The sequence below is a fragment of the Rhinolophus sinicus genome, chromosome 14 (assembly GCF_057876585.1).
Source record: "Rhinolophus sinicus isolate RSI-liver-muscle chromosome 14, RSI-T2T, whole genome shotgun sequence".
NCBI lineage: Eukaryota > Metazoa > Chordata > Mammalia > Chiroptera > Rhinolophidae > Rhinolophus > Rhinolophus sinicus.
Window position 1 is genome coordinate 172,352,614 of NC_142514.1, and position 16,388 is coordinate 172,369,001.

The 16,388-nt window shown below is 40.2% G+C and overlaps 1 protein-coding gene across 2 annotated transcripts in view; it reads left to right on the top strand.

The window, feature by feature from the left end:
* The window catches only part of TTC17 (tetratricopeptide repeat domain 17), a 96,650-nt gene that overhangs the window by 68,435 nt on the left and 11,827 nt on the right, over window positions 1-16,388 (top strand). For both annotated transcript variants that reach the window (XM_019746413.3, XM_019746414.3), the window contains 5 exons: window positions 3,095-3,354; window positions 3,834-3,987; window positions 10,464-10,584; window positions 12,533-12,692; window positions 13,606-13,689. In XM_019746413.3, coding sequence (XP_019601972.2) covers window positions 3,095-3,354; window positions 3,834-3,987; window positions 10,464-10,584; window positions 12,533-12,692; window positions 13,606-13,689 — 779 coding nt within the window. The remainder of the gene's footprint in view (window positions 1-3,094; window positions 3,355-3,833; window positions 3,988-10,463; window positions 10,585-12,532; window positions 12,693-13,605; window positions 13,690-16,388) is intronic.

Here is a 16,388-nt window from a genome sequence, read left to right on the forward strand (position 1 = left end):
ACCCTACATATGTATTACTGGCCACCTAATATAAACAAGTACCCAACCATTTTTGTCTGAACAGCTTTTGCAAACCCCTATTTTACTTGATGCTTGTTTGTTATTAATAATAAGCAATAGAAACAAACAGATTGGTTCAGAAAATCTAAAAGAAACTTACTTGAAAGGACAGTAGTACATTTAGTAGTCATTTGTCACAAATAGAAGAGCCCTGCAGCTTTTTCAAGAAAGAATAACAGATTTCCATTGGTACTCTGGGCCTGACAACAGACCTTCCCATTTTCTGGAATAGAATGAGGGATGGGAGATAGTGATGTCACCAGAGCATCTTTCATGTGAATCTTCTGCGCGTAGGGCTCAAAGCTTTAAGTTACTTTTAGCCGTGGTAGTGAGCCATCTTTCTCACGCCCAGCCTCCTCAGAGACTAATACTGTGCATTTCCAAAATGGGTTACCACTATGGCTATAGGTCTAGTTGATAAGGATATGAGATTCCTGACCTTAGTATGAGCCTTTGTTATACCATGTTCTGAATCACTGAACAAGCCAGAATTACCAATTGAAGATTATGGGGATAACTTAACCAGGATGATGTAGAGTAGCATTTTGTGAGCAATCAACCTGAAGCTCTCAGGTTGTCCACTGGGTACCTATTACAAAAGAAGGCATTCCATTTTGTTATTTGTTTTTGTACCCCATCTACTTCCAAAAAGGATTGGAGATAACTTTCGTGGAACATACAATATGAGATTCAACCATCAATTCAAACTTTAAACAAAAGTAATAAAGATTTTTTTTTTAAATGAAAGCATTCTATTAAGAAACTCAGGGCCGGCCCGGTGGCTCAGGCGGTTAGAGCTCCGTGCTCCTAACTCCGAAGGCTGCCGGTTCGATTCCCACATGGGCCTGTGGGCTCTCAACCACAAGGTTGCCAGTTCAATTCCTCGAGTCCCGCAAGGGATGGTGGGCTCTGCCCCCTGCAACTAAGATTGAACACGGCACCTTGAGCTGAGCTGCCTCCCGGATGGCTCAGTTGTTGGTTGGAGCGCAGGCTGTCAACCACAAGGTTGCCAGTTCAATTCCTCGACTCCCGCAAGGGATGGTGGGCAGCGTCCCCTGCAACTAAAATTGAACACGGCACCTTGAGCTGAGCTGCCACTGAGCTCCCAGATGGCTCAGTTGGTTGGAGCCTGTCCTCTCAACCAGAAGGTTGCCCGTTCGACTCCCGCAAGGGATGGTGGGCTGTTCCCCCTGCAACTAGCAACGGCAACTGGACCTGGAGCTGAGCTGCGCCCTCCACAACTAAGACTGAAAGAACAACAACTTGAAGCTGAACATAACCCCCCACAACTAAGATTGAAAGGACAACAATTTGACCATTGTTCCCCAATAAAGTCCTGTTCCCCTTCCCCAATAAAAAAATCTTTAAAAAAAAAAAAAAAGAAACTCAGACTAATTTTTCCCTAAGTGTCCTAGTTACCTAAGCATAGAGGGAACTTGTAGGGCTGTGTAACCATTAGCGCATAATGATGGAAACATACTTCTCAGGAGGGAGATACTTTTATAATTTTATTGGGGAATCTTGGGGAATAGCGTGTTTCTCCAGGGCTCATCAGCTCCAAGTCGTCCTTCCATCTAGTTGTGGAAGGCACAGCTCAGCTCCAAATCCAGTCACAGTTTTCAATGTTTAGTTGCAGGGGGCGTAACCCACCATCCCATGTGGGAATTGAACCAGCAACTTTGTTGTTGAGAGCTTGTGCTGTAACCAGCTCAGCCATCTGGCCGCCCTCCGGAAGCTCAGCAAGCAGCTCGTTGTCTTCAATCTAGTGGAGGAGGGCACAGCTCACTGGCTCATATGGGAAGCAAATCGGAGCTCATGCTCGAACCAACTGAGCCATCTGGCTGCCCCAGAAGAGAGAATTTTTACTAGGCCATTGTCCTGAGAAACATCCATGGGAGTCTTTACATAAGAAACTTGAGCAATATAACAAAAAATATCTTGATAACCGTTTTAGGAAAAAGATTACACTAGTATATTGCTATTTCTTATGTCAGCCGTTAGTGAAAATGGGAGCCTTCATGTGGAATTAGGATAATTTCCCATTAAACAAATCATTGTTCACTTAAAGCAATCAAACTATATGGTCTGGACACGCAGCTCTGATATTTCATGTGCTATTTGAATAAAGCTTGAATAATCCCACATATTAAATAAGTAACATATCATAATAAACTTCATCTTTGCCATCTATATCCTGTATCTAGAGCACATTGGTCTTCTTTTCAAGCAAGTACATGTATAAAATAGCCGTCTTCATGCTCACTAGGGTCGGATGATTACCTGCTGTCTAACTGCTGCCATTGTTTTCAGCCAGGCTTTTGACAAAAGCCACTTGACAAAGATGATATTTTATTACGACTTTCAAAGATGCTGAATGGTATTTTTATGAAAGTGGGCTAGAGAAGTGCCTCTAAGCAGAGCCAAAGCTTTTCTCAAAAAGCAACATTGGAGTCACTCAAATGCTTGCATGAATACTATGCAGTTTCCTTTGGGGTGGGGGCGGTAACTAGAGAAAAAAATCTTTCCCCAAAATTTGATCTACAGTTAAAGGTAAAACCTTGTTTTAATTTTTTTCAATTACAGTTGACACTCATTATTTTATATTGGCTTCAGGTGTACAGCATAGTAGTTAGACGTATTTATATAATTTACTAAGTGATCTCCCCCAGTTAGTCTAGTACCCACCTGGCACTGTACATAGTTATTACCACATGATTAACTATATTCCCTATGCTGTGCCTTTACATCCCATGACTATTTGTAACTACCAATTTGCACTTCATAACCCCTTCACCTTTTTCACCTAGTCCCCCATCCCCACTTCCTGTCTGGCAACCATCAGTTTGTTATCTGTATCTATATGCACCTTTATGTTTACTGCGCGCTAAAGTAGCCAGGATATGGAAGCAACCTAAGGGCCCACCAATAGACGATTGGATAAAGAAGATGTGGTCCACATATACAATGGGATGTCACTCAGCCATAAAAAAAAATAAGACTAATTTTTAATAACATGCTGGCACTTGAATTTCAGGTACAGTGGTTGAGGAAAGCAATGGTTCTGATGAGATGGAGAATTCAGATGAAACAAAAATGTCAGAAGAGATCTTGGCTTTGGTGGATGAATTTCAACAGGCATGGCCTCTGGACGGCTTTGGGGGAGCACTAGAGATGAAAGGGCGGCGTCTGGACTTGCAGGGAATACGGGTACTGAAGAAAGGTCCCCAGGATGGAGTGGCCAAAAGCTCTTGCTATGGAGACTGCAGAAGTGAAGATGACGAAGCAACAGAGTGGGTAAGAGTTGCCAATTTAATTCTTAGGAAATTGTAGCCCAGGTCTTGCAGGGATAGGGATTTCTTAGTTTACAAAGTGTGACGTTTCTGCTGGGTATGTGGCACTACTTTACTCCATACTCCAGTCAGCCTTCATGTTGGAATTGTACTGCAGGAAGCATTTCCTGTTCCTTCTGTATTGCTAGCTCTTCTGAGAAGCAGAGGAAATGGGATAGGTGTGAAGCCACACTCAAAACCTGGAGATTTGGAACGGCCCACTTGAGACATCTTAATTTTCAGTTTCCTCTATACACTCTTCAGGGCTAGGTTATTATGTTTATTTCACTAAACATTTTTTCATTTAGACCCTTAAGAATTAAACTGAAGGACAGACCTTAACCGTAGCACAGGACTGGTTATTCTTAAAGCCACCAATTTCCACAGCCGTTGACAGATTTGACGATTGGTCTCACTTGTCCCTAACATGTTTCCATTTCCCAGATCACATTCCAGGTCAAACGTGTAAAGAAACCCAAAGGAGATCATAAAAAACCTCCTGGGAAAAAGATAGAATCAAATCAAGCAGAAAATGCACATCGTTACCAAGCAAACCTGGAGATCACTGGCCCAAAGGTGGCATCTCCTGGGCCACAAGGTAAATTTGAATGTTTTAAGAATATGCCAGGTTATTCTTTCAGTTTCCACCGTCTCCGTTCTCACAAAGGATGTGTTTGTGACTTGTGTTTCTGTTCATTTGGGCTAAGTGAACAAGAATCCAGTCTTTGGTATTGGTATAAAAAGTTTGATAGTTACTTCTCTTTTTTACCATTGGCTATTTGGCTCCTATTCTTATTGTCCTATTGATTCTTAACTTAAAAGTCTAGGTTAACGTTTAAAACTGTGGGTTTGAGACAGGCTCCCTGGGTTCAAACACCAGTTTTGCCATTTAGTTCCCTCTGCCTCGTTTTCCTTATTTATAAAATGGAATAACTGCATCTATTTTATAGAGTGGTTATGAGTTTATATGAGTTTATACATGTAAACTGCTTTAAATGAACTGGGCACGTAGGGCTCAATACATATTAACTATCTAGTAATATCTTGTGTGTCCGATGTCTCTTTAGTTATTGAAAAAATGCTTTAGAACTACTCCCCAGAAAGAATGCATATACATCAAAATTTGACATGTGCTTTCAGGGTTCATAGCTGTTCCAAAGTCCATCTCTGGACTCCAGGTTCAGGGCCATCGCTATAGGTCCAGTTGACTTTCTTTTCCATCAATGAAACAGTGGTGATAGAATTTCTTCTAAAAAACGTCTTTAGGAAAAAAAAGATATTTTTACCATCTTGGACTTCAAAAACTCAAGGTCCCTTCCTGAAAATGTGTCTTATTTAATTTGGTATGAGTACTTACCAAAACTCAAAGCAGAGGGCACACAATCAAATAGCTAAATCCCAGAATGAACTGTGACTTGTGAAAAACAGTAAGGACACCAAAAAGGACATTTTGTCATGACTGGAGCTAAAAGCATGAAGTAGCTTTACTGTTTAAGGAACATAGCATGTGTTAACAGGTCACAAAAGAAACTTCCTCTGTTAGGTCTGTCTTCTGTAGCAAGGGAAAAAATGTTCAAACTGTAAAACACCATTATGGAAATGAACATTGCAATGGATTAAATAGTAAATGTAATACAATCATAAAAGAAGAAAATTTAGATGGTTATTTATATACATGTAAGGGGGAAAGGGACTTTCTAAGGCTGAGAGAAAAAAAATAATTGTAGCACCAGAAAATACCACAAAATAGAAAGACAAAGGACTAACACTAAGTATTTTTTGCAGAATATCTGTATATATTTTCAGACTATATGATAAGCAAAGGATATCAATATCATTTTAAAGAGCACCTACAAATCAATAAGAAAAATACAGCATTTCAATAAAATATGTACAAGTACAGGGGCAGTTCACCAAATACACACACACACACACACACACACGCACACAAATGGCCGCTAAACATGTGAGACAGTGTTCAACCATCACTAGCAACTAAATGCAAACATAAACAGTGATGTACCATTTTTGCTTACCAAATTGTCTTTAAATGTGTGATAAACCATGAGACTTAATAAAATGAATTATGCATTTGGGGATAGTTTGAGTAGATATATCAGAAAATTAAAAAACATACCAACAATTCTACTTCTAGTAATTTAGCCCAAGTAAATCATCTTCCAAACCAAAGATAGAAGTACAAAGTTATTGATCACAGGCTTGCTTATAATAAAAACTTGTAAACAACCTAAATGTTGGTAATTGCCTAAATAAATTACAACTGTACTGCGCAGACAAGATGTTTGTAAATTTGTAAGTAAACAAAGCAGTTTACAAAACATTATACAGGCATATCTCTTTTTTATTGTGCTTCACTTTATTGCACTTTGTAGCTACTGTGTTTTTTTTTTACAAATTGAAGGTTGTGGCAACTCTGCATTGTGCAAGTGTACCGGCGCCATTTTTCCTACAGCATTTGCTCACTTTGTCTCTCTGTCACATTTTGGTAATTCTCTCAGTGTTTCCAACTTTTTCATTATTATTATATTTGTTATGGCGATCGGTGATCAGTGATCTTTGATGTTGCTATTGTAATTGCTGGGGGAAGGGTGACATGAGCCCCCAAATAAGATGGCAAACTTAATCAATAAATGTTCTGTGTGTTCTGACTGCTCCACCACCTGGTCGTTCGTTTCCCCATCTCTCTCCCTCTTCCTCTCCCTCTCCTTAGGCCTCTCTATTCCCTGAAACACAACAATATGAAATTAGGTAAATTAATAACCTTACAGTGACCTCTAAGTGTTCAAGGGAAAGGAAGAGCCCTATCCCTCTCACTTTAAATCAAAAGCTAGAAATGATTAAGTTTAATGAGGAAGACATGTGGAAAGCCAAGATAGGCCAAAAGCTAGGCCTCTTATACTAAACAGTTAGATTGTTGATGCAAAGGCAAAGTTCTTAAAGGAAATTAAAAATGCTACTTCAGTGAACACAGGAATGATAAGAAAGCGAAGCAGCCTTATTCCTGATATGGAGAAAGTTTCAGTGGTCTGGATAGAATCAAAACAGCCACAACATTCCTTTAATCCAAAATCTAATCCAGAGCAAGGCCCTAACTCGCTTCAATTCTATGAAGGCTGAGAGAGGTGAGGAGGCTGCAGAAGGAGAATTTGAAGCTAACAGAGGCTGGTTCATGAGGTTTAAGGAAAGAATTCATCTCCATAACATAAAAGCATAAGGTGAAGCAACAAGTGCTAATGTAGGAGCTGCAGCAAGTTGTCCAGAAGCTCCAGCTAAGATAGTAATGAAGGTGGCTACACTAAACAACAGATTTTCAATGTAGATGAAACAGCCTTATATGGGAAGAAGATGCCATCTAGGACTTTCATAGCTAAAGAGGAGAAGTCAATGCCTGGCTTCGAAGCTTCAAAGGACAGGCTGACTCTCCTATTAGGAGCTAATGCAACTAGTGACTTTCAGTTGAAGCCAATGCTCATTTACCATTCCAAAAATCCTACTGCCCTTAAGAATTACACTAAATCTACTTATCCTGTGCTCTATAAATGGAACAAGAAAACCTGGATAACAACACATCTGTTTACAACATGATTTATTGAATTAAGTCCACTGCTGAGACCTGCTGCTTTTAAAATTCTTACTTCTCATTGACAATGCACGTAGTCACCAAAGAATTTTGATGGAGACATACAAGATTAATGTTTTTTTCACACATGCTAACACAGCATCTATTCAGCAGCCCATGAATCAAGGAGTAATTTCAACTTTCACATCTTATTTAAGAAATAACATTTTGTAAGGCTACAGCTGCCATAGATAGTGATTTTTCTGATGGATCTGGGCAAAGTAAATTGAAAACCTTCTGGAAAAGATTCACCATTCTAGATGCCATTAAGAACCTTCATGATTCATGGGAAGAGGTAAAAATATCAACATTAACAAGTGTGGAAGAAGTTGATTCCAGCCCTCATCGATGACTTTGAGGGATTCAAGACTTCAGTGGAGAAAGTAACTGCAGCTGTGGTGGAAATAGGAAGAAAACTAGAATTAGAAGTAGAGCCTAAAATAGAGACTGAATTGCTGCAATCTCATGATAAAACTTTAATGGATGAGGAGTTGCTTCTTACAGATGAGCAAAGAAAGTGGTTTCTTGAGATGGAATCTACTGGTGAAGATGCTGTGACGATTGTTGAAATGACCACAAAGGATTTAGAATATTACATAAACTTATTTGAGAAAGCAGCAGCAGGGTTCGAGAGGACTGACTCCAGTTTTGAAAGAAGTTCTACTCTGGGTAAAATGCTGTCAAACAGCATCACATGCTGCAGAAAAATTGTTCATGAAAGGAAGAGTCAATCAATGTGGCAAAACTTCATTGTTGTCTTAATTTTTTAAATTGCCACAGCCACCCCAACCTTCAGCAGCCACCACCCCGATAAGTCAGCAGCCATCAACATTGAGGCAAGACCCTCCACCAGCAAAAAAGGTTATGACCTGCTGAAGGCTCAGATGATGGTTAGCATTTTTTGGCAATAAAGCATTTTTTAATTGTGGTATATCTGTGGGTTTTTTAGACATAATGCCACTGCCTTAACTATACATTTAATAAAGTACAGTGTAATGTAAACCTAACTTTTATGTGCACTGGGAAACAAAAAAAAATGTGTGATTCACTTCATTTTGCAGCATTTGCCGTACTGTGGTGGTCTGGAACCGAACCTACAGTCTCTCGGAGCTGTGCCTGTTTATAGAGAATAGATCTATTTTTATAAAATAATAAATATACTGTATTTTGACGACATTTTGTTTCACATTTCAGTATCTCTGCAATTGAGATTCATCTTAAAATTGATGGTATCTTAAATAATTGGCAGTGTTTTTCTTTCTTAAATCATAATTGCTTGCACCTTAAAGTTTATGACATCTTAAATTTGATGAAATATGCTAAAGGAACAATCACATAGGAACCCAAGTGTAGAAGAGAATATGCGACAGTGTTATAAGTGATCATCACTGAGTGCTGAGAGGGATATAGGTGATTTTTTGTTTTTTTCTAATGCTTTTCCATTTTTCTAAATACTTTATAATAAGCCTATCTTACTTTTACAAACTAAACATTTCTTGTAAAAGTGAAAAGTAAAGCTCAGTATGATTGAGAAGATAGGAGAGCACTTAAGCAGTTTTAATTGGATTCAAGTAGGTGGGCCCAGATAGGGTACTGACTATACTTCAAGTGAGAACATGGAACTACTTCCTGTCGCTGAAGTGAAGCGTTCTAAAGCATGGAAGAGATGAGAGAAGAATGGAGAGGTGCAGTGTCCCAACTTTCGCGTAAATATGGATTCTGTCCACTCCAAGCGATAAGTTTTGTGATAAATCCTGACAAAGTTCTCAAGCACATTCAAGTCCAGACTTCCTAGTGTGGTGTACAAGACCCTTTATCACCCAGCCTCTCTCTGCCCTTCAGCACCATTCTCTGAACCAACCTTGCTCTTATGTCATCTCCTTGCCTTTGCACACACTATTCCCTCTGCCCGGAATGCCCTTATGCCACCTCCGAGGTGCTAAAATATTGCTCATCCTTAAACTTCAAGTGCCATCTCCTGCTCGGTACTTTCAGGCAGAATTAGCTCCATCCTCTGTTCCATTATTCTATACCTTCACACTAGCACTTATCCTATTGTATTCTAATTACTTGTTTATGCTTAACGTTCCTCATTAGACTGTGAGTTCAAGGTCAGGCCCTCCTATTATTTCTCTCTGCGTCCATTGTGTCTTAGTACAGCCTCCAGTCCCTTATAGTAGATGCTCAATATTTTTCAAGTGAGTTTCTTAAGCATAAAAGAAAAATAAGTTTTATTGTAACTTACGGTTTAATTCTTGAAGTTATTTATTTAAACAGGGTTCATTTGAAACTCTTCCTACCATCTATTTTATTAAAGTCTAAAGCCCTGCCTTTACCTCAAACAATTTTCTGTTTGGTGAATTTTGGTAAATTCCTATAGTACAAAAAGAGCTATACTGAACCAAAGTTCCCCTTCCTGTCCATTCAATTGTAATTCCTTCAGAAGAACCATTCCCAGACAAGACTTGCTTCTGCTCTTTTCTTGAGGACTCAATCAAGTGAAGGGCCTGCACCCAAAAGGTAGTGCCTGTGAAGGGTATCAATAAACAGAGCTCTAAAAGCCCTATTTTGCTTTAAGTAGCATGGTGATTGGAGCCGTGCGTGTTAGTCAGCAGGCCCGATCCCAGCTCTGCCACCTGCTAGCCAGGTGACCTTGAGCGAGTCACTCGATCTGAGTCTCCATTTTCTCACCTGAGAAATGAGGATTAAAACCTGCCTCATAAGGTTATGAATGTAAAGCACTTAGCACAGGACCTGAATACACAGGATTAGAAATAAATGATGACCTTTCATTATCATTATTACTCCCCACCCCGCAGCTTTTCTTTGTAGCCGTGGTTCTCTGTCAGGAGTGATTTTGCCTCCACCAGGGGACACTGGCAATGTCTGCAGACGTTTTTTGTTTGGCACACCTGGGGAAGGGGTGCTACTGGCATATAGTGGGCAGAGGTCAGGAATGCGGCTAAACATCGGGCGGTGCACAGGACAGCCCCACAACACAGAATTAGCCAGCCCACCGTGTCAGTAGTGCCAGGCTGAGAAACCCTGCGTTGGAGATACGTTTCTCCTGACTAAGTTAGAGCTGCCTTTATAAAATCAAAATGCAGAGGGGTGAACGTTCTGCTTGGTACAAATGTTAACATTGAAGAATACCTTAACCCTTGTCTCATGTTGATCAGTCTTAAATCCAGCGAAGGACTCATTCATTTTTATTTCATCATCTGTCTTTGAGAACAAGGCTTTACTCAAAGACGATCTTTATTCCGGTTGCTATGAATGACAAGATTTTAATTAGTTCTCGATATGGTAGAAATTCTGAAGACGAGAAGAATGACTAACACCCTTAAATACACCAATCTGGGTGAAGCAGTCACCAGAGCAGAAGTCACGGTTCCTTTGCAGCTGTGTCAACTGATGACATACTTTTGTTCCAGGGAAAAAGCGTGACTACCAGAGTCTGGGATGGCCCAGCCCAGACGAGTGCGTCAAACTCCGCTGGGTAGAGCTGACTGCCATCGTGAGTACCTGGCTTGCAGTTTCTTCAAAAAATATTGAGTGAGTATCTTAAACCTCTCCCTCCTTGATGGCATCTGTGTCCTGGTGACCACACTGGGCCTCCGCTGACTTCAGGGATGACTTTCCTGTCAGCAGCTATTAGGAGACTCGTCCTTTTGAGGGTTGGCGGGTCTGAGGATAACCATTGGTGACCACAGCCCCCAGATGAACTCAGACCGTTGCACTGAACAGCGCATGTGCCCCCTTCTCAGTGCCTTCAGCCTCTTCGTCAGCTGTCCATTGTCACGGGTCATTTACGTAGTTTGAATCTAAGCCTGGATGCCTCTGTTTAGAAGCGTAAACCCTGTGGTCTCTCCCTGACTTGGAGTGCTGGCCACGGGAGCAAGAGCAAATTCGGATTTACAGCTTTCAGAGCACAAGCCGAGCCAGATCGCCTCTCACAGCTGCTTTTTCCTCCTTGGACACTCACTCTCTTTTGTTGGCCCCTTTTCTACCCTGCTAGTGCTGGAGTGCCCCAAGGTTTACCACTAAGTCTCATTTTATAATCACTCCTAGTCAGGCTGATCTACACCCAGAACTTTGGTCACCACTGACGTATTGACAATTCCCAAATTTGAATCTCCAGACCAAGCTTTCTGCAAATACCTGAACCCATCTCTTCTGTCCAATTATCTACCTGGCCCCTCTGCCTGTATCTCTCAGGCACCCCACATTCAGGAAAACTAAACTCATCATTTTCTTGCCCGCTCTCCTTCCAAAAAAGCATTGGGGTATTTTTTGGTTTTGTTTGTTTGTTTGTTTTTTGGTTTTGTTTTCTATTTATTATTCTTAGTAAATAGCTCCAGCGGTGCTGAGCCCAGAAGCCTGGGAGTCATCTTTAACAATCCCTCTCACTTACCCCTTGAATCCAGTCTGTTACCAATTCCTATCACACTTACTTTCTGAGTATTTTGCAAAACCATCTACTTTTTTCCATCTCCATTGCTGCCTCCTTAAACCAGATCACCATCATCTGTACTTAGATTCATTCAGAAGCCTCCTCGCTGGTCCTCTTGCTTTTTTCACTCTTGGTTCTATTCAGTTCATTCTCTCCACAGTACTCAGAATTCTTCCTCAGACTTAATCAAATAATTCTTACAATGCTGTAATAACTTCTCACTGCTATTTACAGTGATCCATAAAGCCCTTCACGCTCTGTTCCTGCAGTGCACTGACATTGTACCATGTTTTTATCTTGTGTAAGTTAATAATTCAGTTCCTTAATAGCAGGGACTGGGCATGTTTTGTTAATTATTATAGCCCTGGCAATAAATTGGGCAATGCCAGTTTGCCGTGTCAGTGTATATGATAGTGTATAACACTTAGCCTGCATATAGCAGGAAAATGACCATTGGGACCATTGTATCTACATATAAGATGTAAGGGAGATTCTTACATCTTACGTATAGATACAATGAAAAGCTATTTCTGTATAAAATTTACTATCTAAACTTCAGGTGACTTTTTCTGTGGGAGCAAGTGTGTTTCTGTGCATAAAATGAAAGTAAAAGATAGGAGCCAATTATGGGAATGTATCGCTATCTAAACCATGGAAAAAGAAGTCCAAAAAGAAAACCCACCTGGTTTAAAACCTCCTCAGTAAGAAAAAGTGGCCAGAAGCAGTGAGCCAATCAGACATCATGGTGCATAGAAAGGAGGTAGCTTGTGTAGAGGGGAAAGTCACGGAGTTCCGGACTCAGAGTCCAACACTGCTGCTTTGACCTGGGGTGTAATCCTGATTCACACATTCAACAAATAGTCATTGCCAGGCCCCGGAGTCCTCGCACCTGTAACATGAGAGTTCAGACCAAATCACTTCTGAGGTCTAAGATTCTGTGCTTGTAGACAATCCTTATAACATAGTGACGCCATCCCCAGCTGATTATCAGTACTCTGTCGCCACCCACGCAGAGTTTCCCTGGCTCATGTGGTCATCTCCGTCTTTCAGCATCACAGAACACATAGACTTTGCCACTCCAATCCAGCAGCCTGCGATGGAGCCTCTCTGCAACGGTAATCTCCCCACGAGCATGCACACCCTGGACCACTTGCATGGGGTTTCCAACCGAGCCAGCCTGCACTACACAGGCGAGAGTCAGCTAACAGAGGTGCGTGCCCCGCTTTACTCAGCCTGTCCATAGTTTTTAACCCCACAGTTAGGGGGCCGTTAATAGCAGAATGCACAGTGGTCAGGCCATATTTTTTTGCCTTTATTTTTGATTGGCTGTCATCTAGGTGGCTTTAGGCTAAACCTAACTTCTTTCAGGCCCTGTGACTAAGCTTATGCTTCTTTGTATGAACAGGAAATTTTCATTCTGATTCACTCCTGTAGGTAGGTAGCGTTCTGCTTGCCACACAGAGGCTCTTGCAAGAAATATTTGGGGCAATTAATTGTCCCGTTGGCATCTAAAGTAGGAAGGGAAGGAGGGCAGACCTAGCATACATACCAAGAATATCAAGAATATAGCAAGAAGAATTGGGAAAACATGCCACGAATGTCTAGCAATAGGGGGTTTGTTAAACAAATGTCGGTGTAGGTGTAAGATACTAGTATACAGTGGAGCCGTCAAGAAAGATGTAGTAGAAATACATTTTCCAGTTTGAAGGAATGTTTGGAATATATTATGTGAAAATGTAGGTGACAGTATACAGTGTGATCCCGTATTCTGTGAGAAAATTAATATGTGTATACATAGAAAAAAGATAGATATATAGAAAGATATTAACAGTAGTTGTGTGTGGGTGACAGGATTATAAATGGCTTTTATTTTCTTTCTTTATTCTATTTCTTATAATGAATGTGTTTTCCATGTCTATAATTTTTGTTAACTGCAAGAGGACTAAAGGGATGTTATAATGGCCTTAAATGTGTCTTCCACAAAATGCCTTACCAACAGGACCTCAGCGTGTTCCCCAGAGAGGTGATTTGCTTGTGAGGTATAGTGCCCAGCTCAGCATCAGCAGTGTCATCTAGATCCTGCCTCGTTTTCATTGCTCTAATCTACCATCTTCCTACACCAGGTATTGCAAAATCTCGGCAAAGACCAATATCCACAGCAGTCACTTGAGCAAATTGGTACCCGAATTGCCAAAGTTTTGGAAAAGGTAAGTCATCCTGTAGTGAAGCTGGAAACTAGTGCCACCCTTCTAACTTTTCCAGATTATTTGCCACTAAGTAGCTCTAACCGCTTCTAATAGTTACTTAGCACTTGGTAACTAACGGGATAACTTGAAATAACCCCACACAGAATGTTTCCGTCACTTTCCACTACCTTTTCCATCACTTGGTTAGTATTTTTGCTGCTTTTCTTACCTTCTATGATGAAACCTACCTAACCCGTTTTCTCGTCCTCGCTCCAGCACGGGTATGTGTAGGTGGTGGTACTAGGAACGTGGAATCTAGGTGCCTGAAATAAGTCGGGTATTCTCCTAGTGGTGAAGAATATTTGGTATTTCAGATTGTGGGTGGGAACTACGTCTTTAAATACTTTTTCTCTTGAAATCATGAAACAAAATATTTGCAAAACTGCATCTTCATACAGCCTACAGAAAATGTAACTGAGAGTCTCTAAGACTACTCTCCTACATCTGTGTGATACTTATGTAGAGCGGGGTTTTTTTGATTAATTACTTTGTGGTTAAGTTTCTCTCTACTTTATTACTATATAAAATTGAAGAGGTAACATAACATAGTCCTTAAGAGAATCAGCTAACTTCCACTATGACATGACAGGACGGTAGGGATAAGATAATCATTTTGAAAGAAGACGTGGAAAGCACATAGCAATCACTGTTCCACATCAGTTCTGAAATCTATCTGACATATTCTGAAATATGTCACCTGTTCCCCCAATTTCAGAGTAGGGGATATTTCTAGCAATTGAGAAAGTTTCATTTTCTAACGCTGTAAGTCCAAGCTTGAAAGCATTTTCTCTAAATTCTGTTCGAAACTACACAGTTCCTTGTTTAGTTCTTCTCTTTCTTTTAATACCCTATTATATGTGATATTTTAAAAACCGTTTGTCATTTTCAGCATTCTTCTAGGAAGTCTTCCTAGCCAGGTCCATACCTTTGTTCGATATTTTGTCTATATTCCACTTTACACCTCACCATTTGTTTTGCAAGAGATAACAGTGCCTCTTCTGCAGCCTCCAACAGCAGTTTCCTCAGTGCCCTGCCAGTGTCCGTTAATAGTCTCATTGCTGCTCAGCCAACCCTTCCCAAAACTGATGCCACATGTTTTAAGTTTCTATCGTGGCAACACTCCATCTTGATACCAAATACTATTTCAGTTATCTATTTCTGCCTAACAAAGCACCTCAGAATTTACTCACTCAAAACAAAGCTATTATTTGTTCAAGGTTCTGCAATCTGAGTTGGACTCAGCTGGGCATTTCTTCCGGTCTCACTTGGTGTCATTCATGCAACTGCAGACATGTGGAGACTCGTCTGGGGCTGGCCAAAAAGAAGGCTTTACTCACATTTCTGGTGCCTCAGCTAGAGTGGCCAGAATCACTGGGGCACAGCTGGAAATGTTCGCTGTCCATGTAATCTCTCCAGCAGAGTAGCTGGACCTTTTCACATGGTGGCTCAGGGCTCTGCAAGGGTGAGCACAGAAGCATCCAGACCTACAGCCTATGCACAGAACTGGAGCAGCATCACTTCTGTCCAAGCAAGTGCCAGCATCTGTTCAAAATCAAGGGCAGGGGAAATGTCCTCCACCTGCTAGTGGTGACAGAGAATGTGGGGCACATCTTTAATGTACCATAGTTCCCTTCAAAGGAGCAATGCGGCTCTCAGCAGAAATGATGGAAACCAGAAGCCAATGTAACAATATCTGTAAAGCTGAAGAAGAAAACTATAACCCTCAAATTCTATACCAGCAAAAATATCCCTCAAATATTAAAGTGAAATAAAGATGTCTTCAAACAAACAAAAATTCAGAGAATTTGGCACCACTAGGCCTGCACTGAAATAATAATTAAAGGGAGTTCTTTGAGAACATGGTCCCAGATAGAAATATGAACATGTAAGAGGGAATAAAGAACACTGAACATAAAAATAGAAATGAACAGTAACTGTACAAAATAATAACTGTAGTACCCTGTGGAGCTTCAGTTTTATATACTCTAAAATTCATAGTAACAGTAACATAAATGATGGGGAGAAAATAAGTGGAGTTTAAAAGTCCTAAAGTTTAATTGGTATCAACCAAGTAGTAAAAGTAATAATTCGCATTGGACTGTAATAAGTAAGAATACATGTTTTGAGGTCGAAGGTAACTATTAAAAATGGTTTTAAAATTGTAGTTTAATAGAAGGAAAGTGGAATAATGTAAATCATTTGATTAATCCAAAGAAAGCCAAGAAACGTAAAGGCACATAAAAATAGAACACGAATAATAGATATAAACCCAAGTATATCGTAGTTAAGTACAAAAAGATTACATAATTTATGCATTTAGTATGGAATAGATTGTTTTTAATCTAACTGTATACTAGTTATAAGAAAAACACTTTAAATATTAGGGTACAGAGGGTTGAAATTACAAAGATGAAAAATAATATACCATGCAAACAATGGTATAGCTACACTCTTAGAAAGAAACTTGAAAGCAGGAAGCATAACTAGAGTTAGAAGGGCTAAAATGAAAGATTGATAATGAAAAATGTTGGGGATGATAATGGAGCAACCAGAACTCTCGTAATTGCTAGTTGGAGTATAACATGGTACAATCATTTTGGAAGACAGCTTGGTAGTCTTATTAAAAATTAAGCATGTATGACCCAGTAATTTTATTGCTA